A 14,092-nucleotide genomic window follows, 5' to 3' on the forward strand; every position below is an offset into this window, starting at 1 on the left:
AAAAGACGTGATAATTAGGAAAATCTCAGAAAGTTAATTTAGCTAATTACTTTAGCTAAAATACCCTGTTTTCTAAGCAATTTAAACACGGGAAATTAGTAATTGTAATTCAAATGCTTTCATATAATTACAAGTGGTTAATTAGGTGTTCAAAAACCTATGATAATTATGAGAAGTTCAGAAAATAAATTTAGCTAATTACTTTAGCTAAAATACCCTGTTTTTAAAGCAATTTAAATAGGGGAAATTAGTAATTATAATTAAAATGCTTTCATATAATTATAAATGGTTAATTAGGATTCAAAAACCCGTGATAATTATGAGAAGTTCAGAAAGTTAATTTAGCTAATTACTTTAGCTAAAATACTCTGTTTTGTAAGCAATTTAAATATGAGAAATCAGTAATTGTAATTCAAATGCTTTCATATAATTATCAGTGGTTAATTAGGTGTTCAAAAATCCGTGATAATTAGGAAAATCTCAGAAAGTTAACTTAGCTAATTACTTTAGATAAAATATCTTGCTTTTTAAGCAATTTAAATAGGGGAAATTAGTAATTGTAATTCAAATGATTTCATATAATTATCAGTGGTTAATTAGGTGTTTACAAACCCTTGATAATTATGAGAAGTTCAGAAAGTTAATTTAGCTAATTACTTTAGTTAAAATACCCTATTTTTTTAAGCAATTTAAATAGAGGAAATTAGTAACTATAATTCAAATACTTTCATATAATTGTCAATGGTTAATTAAATATTCAAGAACCCGTGATAATTATGAGAAGTTCAGAAAGTTTATTTAGCTAATTACTTTAGCTAAAATACCATGTTTTTTAAGCAATTTAAATAGGCGAAATTAGTAATTGTAATTCAAATGCTTTCATATAATTATCAGTGGTTAATTAGGTGTTCAAAAACCCATGATAATTAGGAAAATCTCATAAAGTTAATTTAGCTAATTACTTTTGCAAAAATACCCTGCGTTTAAAGCAATTTAAATAGGAGAAATTAGTAATTGTAATTAAAATGATTTCATATAATTATCAGTGGTTAATTAGGTGTTCATAAACCCGACATAATTATGAGAAGTTCAGAAAGTTAATTTAGCTAATTACTTTAGCTAAAATACCCTATTTTTTAAGCAATTTAAATAGGGAAAATTAGCAAATGGATTTAAATTGAATTGAGATGTCTATTAGAGGTTCATTAGACCTCAGAAAACCTGGGAAAATTATACTACCATTAGAAAATTAGTTTAACTATATAATCCAATAAAATTACTCTAATTTTTGGAGAAAATAAAAAGAGAAATATAGTAAAGTAAATAGAAAACCTTTGATATCAATACCAAAGAAGGAATATACCTTGGAAAATCTATGATAATTATCCTAACCTTAGATAATTAGTTTAAGGTAAGTATTTTGGTCAAAAGTAACCGATTTTTGTATATAATGGATAAGAAAAAAATTAAGACATAAAATTATCTAATTATCAAAGAATTAACCGAAGTCCAAAACCCTTATGGAAGGATGGGGAAAAAAGTATCTATAGCATAATTAAGTTATGGGATGAGTAACCTGTCAGAACGACTATTAAAGATCCCTAACTAGTCCAAAAATCCTTATTTTTGGGTAAACAAGGAAAATAAATGTTATTCAAGTAATCCTATAATGGATTAATTCCTTTTTATAAGGTTGCCGAAATGGCTCCCAAGAGAACCCGGGGGAATCCTTTGATTGAAGTTGAAGATGATAGCAACAAACGCAACAAAGCAAGTAATGACCATGAAGCAGGGCCTAGCCATAGGCCAACAGAGGAGAGTCTACGGGCACCTGCCCCGCAATAGATGGACGACCAGTCCCAAGTGGAATTCAATTATGCCATTAATAGTCTTTAAAGTTCATTTTAAGTTAAGCATTGCATACGAAAGGTTAGGAAGGAAGACACTGGTTGTAAAAGGAAGGTAACTTCCACGAAACCCACGATCAATGATTGTAATTAGGAAATGAATGATTGGGTTATTACTGGTTGAAATAGGAAGGAAATGTTTGACCATCCTTAAGACAGGTTGTCTCAAGACACCTCTGATTCCTTGGAAATATTTTTACTCCAGGTAATGAGTAATGATGGAGATACCATCATGGAGGAGTCGGTTACCTCGGCACGTGTGGAGTCTTTACCCCGTGCTTGTTTATGTTTATGGATAGTACTTTAAGTTTATCATAGAGGAACCGCCCAGTTGTATGGGCAACTGGTTTTGGCGTATGGGCGCCCGGACTTTGGGTGAAGACTTTTCCACCCCGGTTATATAAATAAGGAATGGGTGCCGTTTTTCACCCTTGTATAGGTGGTCTTGAGACAAGTTAGTATTGGTCGGTGATACCTTGAAATGACAGTACCTTGTTTTAAATTTAAAGATGTATGTTTTCTGAAAGAATGTCTTCAATGTTGTTTTCAAAGGTTGTCTTAAGGAAATGCAGTTTGAAAAGTTAAAAAAGGAACCATTATTTTAATTGTGGAAAGAATGTGATAGTAATTAAATAACAATAGAATCATGTGTGAGTACGGGGTGGTAAGTGGGGATTGACTAAGGTTGTCAATCATGGACGGATGGACCTGATTAGTGAGGTAACTATCCATTCCCGCGCACTAAAACGTTTAGAAACTTCTTCACTTGGACGAGGAATCCACCAGCGGCTGTACCCTCACATATGTTAGAGGGAAAAAAGCGTTGGCTAAGGAAACCTTAATCTAAAGGATGAAGATTTAGGGCCGGAATTTTTTTTTCATTCAGGGTCCCGTTTCCACTGCGAGACAGGACTAAGTCTCTTCTAGGGCTATAAACCTAAACCATTGCCAATGGTAAGGGTGAATTCCTTGGAATTTTTCTTGTTTAAAGACTTTGACTTTAGTAAGCCTAGAGACCTGTCAATGGTACCATCCCGCTTTGGTGTCGGAGGGTTTGGAGACCTTACAACAAATGTGCAAAAGCCATGAGTGAGAGAGAGAGAGAGAGAGAGAGAGAGAGAGAGAGAGAGAGAGAGAGGTGCAAAAGACTCCTTGAAAGTATATTATTTATAGTAAAAGTTTCATATATAGTGGGGTCTTGAAAATGAATGCCCCTTCGTGGTGGTTTGTAGGGCATATAGATGCAACAAGAATTGGCATGTCTTGAGTTTGTGTTTGTGTGTCCCTTTTGGAAAATGAAAGTGTCTGAATGAATTCTTGAGGGAGATCGCAACTTCACTTATAAAAAACCTCAAAACCATGATACTAGTGTAGATATATATATATATATATATATATATATATATATATATATATATATATATATATATATATATATATGTATTTATTGTGTGCACGTGCACCCAAATATACACACACATAGCGATATACGTGTATGTATGTGTATATATACATTGTACACATGCATGCGTATACATGTGCATGTGCGTGTGCGTATTTGCAAACACATATAGATATACATGTGTGTGTGTATGCACACACGAGTTACATGTAAATTGTAATTGTTTACAACACAATATTATGTAACTTTGTTGCAAATGAAACTCACGTTTTTTGTGTGTGGTTTTTTTTGCCATCCTCACAATTTTGAGTGGATGTGTTATATTAATTTGGAAAGAAATATACAATTATCCCCAAGCACGTTAAGTGCTTTGAGGGGTCATAACACATGTTTCAAAGCTACACAACCCCTTACAAAAGAGAGTTACTTAGGTAGTTACTTGTTATGGATTGGTCCGACACTAGAGCCATGATGGTTTGAAATACTTGCTTCCACTCTTCAGAGCTTGTGTGTTTTCCAATAGAGATGATCACTTCCGTGTTTTCTTGGTTGATCTCCTTGAAGTGGGTCGTCGAGTGATCAAATGTGTTGGTTCCTAGACTTCCAAACTTGACTGAAGTATTTGGGTGGAGACAAGGATGGGTTGGTTTTTCCAAATCGAAGGCCTAAACTAACGAATCTCAGGACCTAAAATTGACACCTGTTTTTCTTGTCAAGGGCTATTTTCTATTTTGTCTGGTGCTTCAAAAAAACCTCCTATCATTTGACATGCTAGAATCTCGAAATTGTTTGTCATTTTTTGTGTTTATACCTTTAAATTTACGTTATCAAATTATGTAAGTTGATAGCATTACACAAAGCATATGAAAAGGGGCTTGAAAAATTGCCTGTCCAAATTTTTTTTTCTACTATGCCTGTCAATTTTAGGCCTTGCACTGGTAATGAAAACGGATGTTGACTATTATTATTATCTCAGACAAAAGCAAGGTGGACTCTTTCTCCATGGAATTCAAACATGCAACGCCGGTCGGGACTCGGCATTGCCAAGCAGAAACAGGTGAGGTCCTTCATTTGTGCAGATTCCATGAATTTTGCAAGCTTTACCTGCAACGCTTGCGAGCAAATGCAAGGTGGGCAGTTTTGTTTTTTGTGAAAGTGGCTTCTTTACGTTCAGATTCAATCCAGCTGAGAGCTTGTCTTTCAGCATTAGGATTGGCGTCCTGGAAAATCCCGAGGATGCTTCAATCAGCTTAGATTGGTTATTCTGATCAGGAGTCATACTTGGAATGGTGACAAGGTCATGCATACACACACACACACGGTATGCTGCCTGAAGATTTCCAATAAGGGAGCATGAATCAAGGTGCAGTTAGTCTCTCCATGAAGGCGGCCTTATTGAGCCCTTTGACTCTACCAGACTCCGAGTCAGATAAAAATGCAACTCTTGAAAGCGCCGTTGGCACTCACAATTCTCATCATCATTGTGCCCCATTGAACACAGACTGCCTTCTATCTCCGGTCAACCCCACTGCATGGAAGGGTGCATCCCCTCATGCACGCTTTGGACTTGACATTGGTGGCACACTTTGCAAAGTAGTGTTCTTTGAACCACTCAATATCTTGGACTCAACTACACCCCTAAGTAGAGGATTTGAATTTTCCTCAGTGGATGTGCTTTCTAGAAGCACCACTTCAGAAGTCGAGAAGAACCATGGGGAAAGTTTTGCAAGTACGCCTTCTGGCTCAGAGGAGTGCTGCTGTAGATTGAAGTTATTGGGCTTTCCTCAGGACATTGAGGAGTGTAGAAAAGAGTTCTCATGCAAAAGTTCACTGATTGGGTCTGGGATTCAACAGGGTTACATGAGCAGTGCCAATGAGGACAACTTGGCAGCTCCGAGTGCTTCTAGTATTGATCGAGCAGTTGTGATGAGTGATGACATGCTAAATAATATTTCAGATTCCGACAAAGAGCGTGCAAAGTACTGCAAGACTGTTTGCAAATTGTGGATTTCAAGCCACGATCCTGTAACATTACAAGACCGTGGCACACTTTACTTCAAATGTTTTGGTAAATTTACAGGACTTTGTTGATGCTTACTTTTTCCTTTTGATTGTGGAAGTGTAAGATTTTGAAGCGTGAATAAAGTAATGAGTTACATTACATCCTTTTGGTAACTGAAGAAACATGGAGAATGGAGGAGTTTTTGTTTCTCACAAAAGAGCACTCTTTGGTGACGGGTAGGCGGGCGCTTGGAGCAACAGGGTATGCAGACTCATTAGTATGTGTATGCCATTGGGACACTTCTATATGACATCTTTTGTGGACATTGAACATGCAAATGGTTTAATATTAATTGGCATGCTATTTGCAGGGGGGGTGCAAGGAAATTTGGTTCACAGTTTCTCGAGATTGCTGGTTTGCAGCTAAACCGTGTTGATGAGCTTAAAAGGTTGGTTTATTTGAACATGTTGACATCGGATGTCTGAATTTTTTCACAATTGGAATGGTAAAGTTTTCATGCAATCTCTACATGTTTTTTTTTTTTCCTGAAGCTTGGTTCGAGGCATTGATTTTCTAATGAAACATGCTCAACACGAGAGTTTCGAGTATCCGAAAGGTGGCCGTTCCAGTTGCAGTGATTCTTTAAGAAACAATGTTTGCAATTTATCCTACCCTCCTAAGTTCTGGTTGTGTAGCAGGCTCCTTTCAAGGAGGATTGATTCAAAGACCTTTAAGATCTCCGGAGGACAGCAGCAATGATAGTGATGAAAACCTTTCAGAGGAGGAGAATGCAGACTGTGTCTATCAGCTCAATAAACTCACTTCAACTCTCGAGACGACAGGAAGCAGTGAGAAAGGATCGGATCAAGCAAAGATCAGAGGAGCAGCTCTTTGCGATGGTTTCCATCGAAGTGGAGGGCATGAAGCTCGAACACTCTACCCATATCTTGTTGTATGTGAGCCTTTCCAACTGTTTTTATTGATTGAAAGCTGGCACATATTAACAGATTGCAGTCTTTGTAAGGTAATCACCCTGGGGCATCACTTCAATCAATATATGGTGATCAACTCCCTAGGCTTAAAAGGTGGCAATTATTTCAAGTCCCCTGTTGAGTGCTCTGGGTTGGTCATGGAAGCAATCTGCCTGCGTACATGATGTGTGTGCCTCATTGTATTGCTTAAATAGTGTGACAGATCATAACCTTGTTCTTCCCGATGTTGACAATAAGTCCCCTCTTTCTACAAAAGCCTCCAAAAAGCTGCATTTGTCTCAGGAGCTCCTCTTGTGGATCCGAAATCAGCACATCATTATCAGCATATGACAATATGGACACCAAATCATGCCATATACACACCAACAGGCATGATATGGAAAGTTCCCCCCTTGTATAGTCAATATAGCGTAGGAGATAGCGGGCAAGTTTGACATCAAGAATTGAGATCCTCGCCTCTGTTTCAAATGGAACTTCCTAGTCCAAGTGTCAATCATGACATTATTCTTGTGATTCCATGGCATCCACAAAAGGACATCACACCTCTTAAGAGGCATGATATGAAAGTCTTTTGTCCAGCGTACCCTCGGACCTGCAAATGAACTTTGCCTATCAAAGGGCCCATTGCGGCATTGCCACCTCATGCCTTGGTGCTGCCAAAGCTGCATCTATTTGTGGTCTCATCTCCTCAAGCTTCACTTCCAAGTTCTGCTGAAATGAAATTGACCTTGGATCCATTGTCAAAGAAGATATTTAAATGTGTGCACTCGATTTGTTGAGTTAGGAATTACAAGTCTACACGAATTGATAAAGCCATCAAGAACGGACATCTGTGATGTGTCATATGATGGGTGACATTAAGCATCGCGAAGGAGTTGTTCTGTAAGTTCGGTGGGAAAGACCAGGTGACACGATGAGTGATGGAAGCATCAGATACGGAATTTTTGCTGGTTTGAGGAGGAAATCTGAACTGGGTAAGTATTACGTGTAAAGATGCAAGCACATGAATAAAGATGGGTTATGAGAAGCTTTGAATAGAAGACGATGTTTTTGAGTGCTTTATGGGAAAGTAAATGCGTTACTGACCAAATTTTGGAAAATTTTGGTTCAAAATGCCACATCACTCATGGTGCCGTGACTCTAAGCAAGGGGGAAGCTTGTTTGAAGAGGAAGATCAACACTTAAAGGAAGGGATACACAGGCTTCTTCTATGGTGTGCTAGTGAAGTCCTGCGTTGTTCCTACCTTGTATTTGAGTGTGTGTGGGTTTCAATTAAGGTTTTATCTCTTCAAAAAGGTGTGTGGGCTTGTCTACGGAAGTCTTCACGCCTCCATGAAATGGTCTCGACCAAGAATTTAAGGAGGAAGAAAGGGTTTACCACATGGCAAATAGGCATTGTATTTGTGTAATTGGGGTTGAGGCTATATGAAATCACCACACACATAAGAGTTTTGAGTTGATCTTGGATTTTTTCAAGAGAAGCTTTTATCTTTTTCTTTTGAATCATGTGCGATTTGCTTGATCTTCCTACATTCCCTCACAGTCAGAGGCCCGACGCTTTCCTAGCCGTAGTGTATACTTCTTGACAATGTGCCACCTGAAAAGAATAGACTGGAACACACTTTTAGCACTTCAAAACAACTGAATAGAGAAAGAGAAAAGATCTACACGGTAGACATGGAGTGGTGGAGTTCTACTCCCAGAGCACTAGCCCCAAAACAATGGTGTCCCTTTCGGTATTTATTTTATATTACTTGGAAAAGGTACAATTGCCGAGGAGGTCTTCTCTACCTCCGCACCGGCGCACATGCGCGAATGCTAGAGTGAGCCCCAAAGGCACATATTTAAAGGCCTTTGGCCTAAAAGCATCTTCAATGAAAAGCTACTCTCCCAAAAGCCCTTAACTTCCAAAAGTTGGCACCCAAATCCAATTCCACGTTTTGCTAGAGTGAACCTCCAAGGCACATATTTGAAGGCCCTTGGCCTAAAAGCATCTTCAATGAAAAGGTGCTCTCTCAACAGCACTCAACTTCCAAAAGCTGGCACCCAAATCCAATTTCGAGTTTTGCGGCCCGTTCGTAGAGTTATGCCACATCGGCATGTTCTGCAATTTGCGGCTAGATCCGTACAGGTGTCCACGTTAGCATGTTTTAGGGTTTTGATCCCCTCGGCCTGTTGTCTAGTGTTGAGGTCTTTAATGGCCCTAACCCCCTAGGGGTTGCCACATCACCAGCTCTGTGACAAACCCCCCTCTTGAAAGAAGAGTAATTTTCCGCGATCAAACTTGTAAAGCTCGATCTGAGTCTTTAGCAGACATTGTCTCTGTGCATACATGCCAGTGCCTATGAATACCAGATACCACATTTTCTAGCATGCATTACACCCTAAAGTTCCACGATCAGATTTTCATCCAGTCACCTCATCTGCATTGGAGCTCTTGATATTCTGGCATAGCAATGTTAGCCATCGCATCCAAATCACGTCGGTCTTGTCAAGGTATCTCGATGCATTTAGATCACATACCTAGGCAATCTCAACCAAATTGAAACTATTGATGCACCATATTCATATGCATCACAAAATGCTTTACAGATGACATAGGGTTCACAAGTGCAAACAAATAACATAAAGATATCTATTTTCAACCAAACGCTTCCCAGATTGAAGTCTGCGGCGTTCAGAGGGTACTAAGTACAATCCCAAACACTCCCTAGACTGTAGCCTACGTTGCCCGGAGGTTTCCAAGTACAACTAAACGCTCCCCAGACCGTAGCTTGCATCGTTTAGAGGCACCAAGTACAACTAGACGCTCCCCAGATTGAAGTCTATGTCGTCCAGAGGTTATCTAACAACATTGAAATGAGCATTGAAACAAGAATGAAACAAATTCAATCGACTCCAAAACAAGGTTCTTCTCATTTCTTTTTTATCTCCCATGCTTGTAACTTCATCTTCCTCCATCTTGCTACTTGTTGTCTGCAAAAAGCACCAAAAACGCAATTTTGATATATGTTGCAAAAACCCTAATTTTCTGTTGAAAACCCTATTTTTCAAACTTGTCAGAATTGAAATCCATTCATGTCAATGCATAGGGCTCATCGAGAGAGGATCAACTTTGTCTTTTGTCGCATATCTAGATTCTCATCTGTTAAAGAGATTGTTAGAGGCCTCTGCAACATAGAAAAGTGTCTGCTTTTAGAGCATTTTAGGGGAAAACCGAACTCCTGTTTCTTCATCTCCTCCTTTCTTCATCCAAAACTCCATAGCTTGCTGTTGTGGGTTCATGTAGGATCAATTTGTTTGCCAAAACAACAAACGACTGACACTTTGATACCATTGTAACGGGAGGGTACCACGTGCCATACGAAGAGAAGAGGCTGGTTTAGACTTTAGCACTTCAAAACGACTGAATAGAGAGACAGAAAGAAGATCCACACAATGGAGTGGTCGAGTTCCACTCATGGAGCATTGGCCCCAAAACCCCGACGCCCCTTTTGGTATTTCTTTTATTTAACTTGACAAAGGTATGATTGCTAGGAAGGTCTCCTGTATAACAGACTTGGACACTCCAAATCAAGAATCAATCGTGACAACACCAAATAACCACTTCAAAACAATTCACAGATCACAATAGATTTGCACTGGGGCGGAGTTTCGTGCCTAGAGATATTGGCCCCAAAGACTGGCGCCCCTTTCGGTATTTCGTTATGTATTAAAAATCAATGTTAAGAGTACAAGAGCCGTTAGGGTTTCACTCTCAGACTCTACGTCCAGATGCTCTGAGGAGTGAGGCCCTCACTGCATATAAAAAGGTTACAAGGGATGCCCAAAAGCAGAGCCCCAAAAGCTTGAAAGCAAAAGCAGTTTCTCTCTCTCTCTCTCTCTCTCTCTCAATGAGAGCAAAAATAAAGCAATTCAACTCTCTCTCTCTCATCCAATTCTTTGCGTAGCCAAAAAGCCAGGCAAATTGCGTCGCTCCAGCTTTTTTTCAGCTCCGTGATTCGTGCCGCAAATCCCGGAAATCCGTACCTGCTGCCACGTGGCATTCCCTGCCTGATTAGGGTTTCCAGTCAGCAGTTAGGGTTAGTGTTTCCAGAAATTAGGGTTTGCAGGAATTTTGGGGTTTCTGGCAGAATTTAGGGTTTTTGCTGTCAGTAGCCACGTCATGATTCTGTAACATCTCCTCTTCTTCCGCACACACGAGAATGCTAGAGTGAGCCCCCAAGGCACATATTAAAAGACTGTTGGCCTAAAAGCATCTTCAATGAAAAGCTGCTCTCCCAAAAGCACTCAACTTCCAAAAGCTGGTGCCCAAATCCAGTTCTACGTTTTTGCGGCCAGTCCGTATAGCTATGCCATGCTAGCATGTTCCACGATTTGCGGCCAGATCCGTACAGGTGTCCACATCAACATGTTTTAGGGCTTTGATCCCATCGTGGGTTGTCCAATGTTCGGGTCTTTAATGGCCCTAATCCCCTAGGGATTGCCATGTCACCAACTTTGTGACATAATTTTGAGAGAAATGAAATGAAAAGAAATGATATATTAACGTCTACAAAAGGCCAAAATGACCTATGAGACCAAACTGATTACAGTGGTGAGTCTAGTACCAAGTCTGGGTATAAACAAAGAAAACTACAAACTAAAAACTGAGATAGGAGTGCTACGGACTCCTGTGGGTGGCTGGATAAGTGTCACCATGATACAATATAGCAGTAGCATGAAGGATACTCTCGGTGTCGTGCTAGAATCTTGTGGATCCTCTACTACAATCTCCGTTGGTGCTGCATGGCTCCCCTTCGTGGTCGTCTCGATCTCCCTAACTCTATGGCTCGATCAATGAGAGTACCACTGGTGTATGTATGGGTGGGAACCAAGCTCTGTGGTGGTGGTGGCCCCTCTGCCTCTGTGGTACTCGGACTGCAGAAATCTGAGATGCGTCTGTGGGATTGTCTCTGTCTATGCCCTCTTAATAGAGAGTCTCTATGTCTTTGTATCTCAAGTAGAAATAATCCGAGACATCTCTTGTCACGTGACACATCCAACCCTATGTGTCCGCGGACAAGCTACAGCATGACCAGGGTTCAGTTTAGTCAAGTCAGTCTAGAATAAGAAGTGATATGACACTTTTGTGAGTCTGTTCGCAGAGCGTGCATGTCTAGACACTTAGAGTAGATGCATATCCTCTGGTTGCACACAGCATGCTCATCAACATTCCCATCAGATTCCATCAAGATCATTTTCCAATGCATAAAACCTATTTTCAGGACAACCGGCAATAGTAGGACCATTTTCAGCCCTAGCGTTTTTGCATCAGCATAGCGTTTTGCAAATTCACCGTGACGGAACACCAAGAAGCATCAGCATTTTCAGTTTTCAGCAGTCATACATCGCAGAAGAACCCCCGAACCTCGCTGATCTCACCTTCCCGCAGCAGATCCTCGCCACACGGTCAGATCCCGCAAAGTTTATTGTTTCAGCCTGGAAAACGCAGATTTCAGCATCTGCATATTCAGCGCGTCGTCGTCGCATCGTCGCCATCGACATCGTCATCGACTTAGAGTCAGAATTCAGCAGATAAAGATTTTCAGATTTCAGCCCTTAGCATTTTCAGATTTCAGTCCGTCTCGTCGTCGTCCTCATCGTCGTCGACACCGTCGGCAAGTCCAAGCATTGTAGAGATTTGTGCAATCATAAGTAGACCGCTCTCGCCATAGAGAGTGGGGCCTACGGAGGAGGGTTTGACAACATTCTGGTGTCGTATTCTCTTCTCTCTCTATCTCTCAGTCTCATGCACCATCATTCACATTGTTCATTCACTTTGTTTATGTCCATTGCACTCTCTCACTAAAGGAACGGAAGGCCTCCCTTCTGTAAGTAAAAGGAACGCTTGAGCACAGTTCGTAGCACTCATCTTGAGCAAAGTTCAACATTCACTTCCGCTGCACCTTACATTGGTATCAGAGCTTTGGCAGTGTTCTGTATCACTCAAGGAAAGAACCACAAGAATTTTTTTGCTTGTTGCGGTCGCACGTAACCAAGTTCTCTTGGGCGTGTCAATTCGTAATTGTGTTTTTGAAGAGTGACAGGAAACCCAAGAAAGAAGGGCTTGTCCAGCCTCCCCTTGTGCCTCTTTTCACTCATTGAGAGCGGACCGTGCACTTAGCGGCCGGCCAATCGACGTGAGGTGGGAAAAAGCAACCTTGGTGTGAGCGGGCAAGGCTGCCAAGGGGCGCGCCCTTGGAAGAGAGCAGAACTCGGTTGAAGAGAAGATCCTTCTCTAACACAGATTGCAAGCGAAAAGAAGAACCTCAAGACCCTCAAGAACCTCAAGACCCTGAAGAACCCAAGACCCTCAAGAACCGAAGACCCGCAAGAACCCAAGATCCTCGTGAACTTAAGAACCCAAGACCACAAGAACCCACAAGAACCCACAACTTCAGTGGATGGTCATCACTCGAAGCAGCATGGATACTTCGCTTGGAGGTGATGAGCATGAGAGAGGCGAAGAAGAATTTTTCCCACTAGGAGGTTTTTCCGACCCTCCCCTTTCCCCATCTACGTCAAGGATTGCACTAACTCCTATGGAGGCTTTCAACAAGATGATGATTGACAGGAAGTTAGAACGCGAATCAAGAAAAGCAAAAAGAATGGCAGAAATTGATCGTAAGTACCAAGAATGAATGGAAGCCGTAGCATGTGAACGTGACGAAAGAGAAGCAGAATTTGATTGCGAGAACAAAGCAAAACAAGCAATGAACGATCAACACATGAAAGAGATGTTGCGACTCGTTTCTCAAGTGCAGACATAGATGCAAGAGATTCGGGAAAAGGAGACTCTCTTAGTCTCTTCTTCTCCAAAGCATGACACACAGGATTTGCATGGTGATAAGCATGATGAATTGCCTGATAATGATAAGCATGATGATTTGAATAACAATGACAAGCATGATGATTTGAATGATAATGACGAGCATGATGATTTGCATGATGACCACGATGTGATTTCTCACAAGCATGATGATTTGTATGATCAAGACGTGATTGTTAACCAGGATGATGGTTTAGTTGATGCTTTTTCTAGCGAAGCTAACCTCATTGCAGATTTGATCAATCACGAAGAACCGATCTTGGCTCTCGAGTCGAGGTCCACAGAACCCCCACAGGAAGATTCGATCAAACACGAAGAATTGATCTTGGCTCTCGAGCCTAGGTCCAAAGAACCCTCACAGGAAGTATTATGTGTTCGCATGATTAGTGAGCACGCATTGTACGAGTGTTTCATTCGTGATCGTTTCCTGTATTTTAGTCAGCGTCTTTATGTGATCCCTTTTTATAGGCATAACATATTGTACGTTGAGCACGTTTCCCTCATGAATGAGCACGAATGTATGCGGATTATTCATGAAATGTTGAAATGTTTGCATTCAAGGAAGTCACATACCATGTCTCTTCCTTGGCATGACACATTCGTAGAAAGAGCACAAGAAAGATTGAGCATCAAGCATGGGCATTTCCATTGTGATTTGCCACAGTTGATTGATTTTAGATCAGAAACACAAGATATGATCTCATTGTTTGCGCGTGTGTGGTGTTGCTAAATTGGCTTTATCTTACAGAAAAATAATTGTAAATGAATTATTGGATTTATAAGTGAGAGGGTTTTCTCGCTTGGAACACCAAGGAAAAATAATTCTAAATGAATTATTGGAATTTTAAGTGAGAGGGCTTTTCTCACTGGAGACATCCGAGTACAGAGTATTCCTAGTGCGTCATTTAAAGTAATGAC

The 14,092-nt window shown here is 40.4% G+C and overlaps 2 protein-coding genes across 3 annotated transcripts in view; both read left to right on the forward strand.

Annotated features, from left to right (window-relative positions):
* The first annotated feature begins 4,213 nt into the window (after positions 1 to 4,213).
* LOC147419597 (uncharacterized) lies at positions 4,214 to 4,618 on the forward strand. The gene is made up of 2 exons (XM_086505382.1): positions 4,214 to 4,366; positions 4,484 to 4,618. The coding sequence occupies exons 1-2, from the start codon at positions 4,251 to 4,253 to the stop codon at positions 4,575 to 4,577; spliced, it is 210 nt and encodes a 69-aa protein (XP_086361508.1). The 5' UTR covers positions 4,214 to 4,250; the 3' UTR covers positions 4,578 to 4,618.
* LOC147419598 (uncharacterized) overlaps positions 4,373 to 14,092 on the forward strand; it is a 57,851-nt gene continuing 48,131 nt past the window's right edge. Inside the window, exons 1-5 of one of the 2 annotated variants that reach the window (XM_086505381.1) lie at positions 4,373 to 5,377; positions 5,491 to 5,572; positions 5,682 to 5,759; positions 5,863 to 5,927; positions 6,010 to 6,263. In XM_086505381.1, the coding sequence (XP_086361507.1) occupies positions 4,663 to 5,377; positions 5,491 to 5,572; positions 5,682 to 5,759; positions 5,863 to 5,927; positions 6,010 to 6,263 (1,194 nt within the window). In that variant the 5' untranslated portion in view covers positions 4,373 to 4,662. The remainder of the gene's footprint in view (positions 5,378 to 5,490; positions 5,573 to 5,681; positions 5,760 to 5,862; positions 5,928 to 6,009; positions 6,264 to 14,092) is intronic. The other variant, XM_086505380.1, reaches the window with a different exon arrangement.

Source organism: Adiantum capillus-veneris, chromosome 29, assembly GCF_014529385.1.
Source record: "Adiantum capillus-veneris isolate H3 chromosome 29, ASM1452938v2, whole genome shotgun sequence".
In the NCBI taxonomy this organism is placed as follows: Eukaryota; Viridiplantae; Streptophyta; class Polypodiopsida; order Polypodiales; family Pteridaceae; genus Adiantum; species Adiantum capillus-veneris.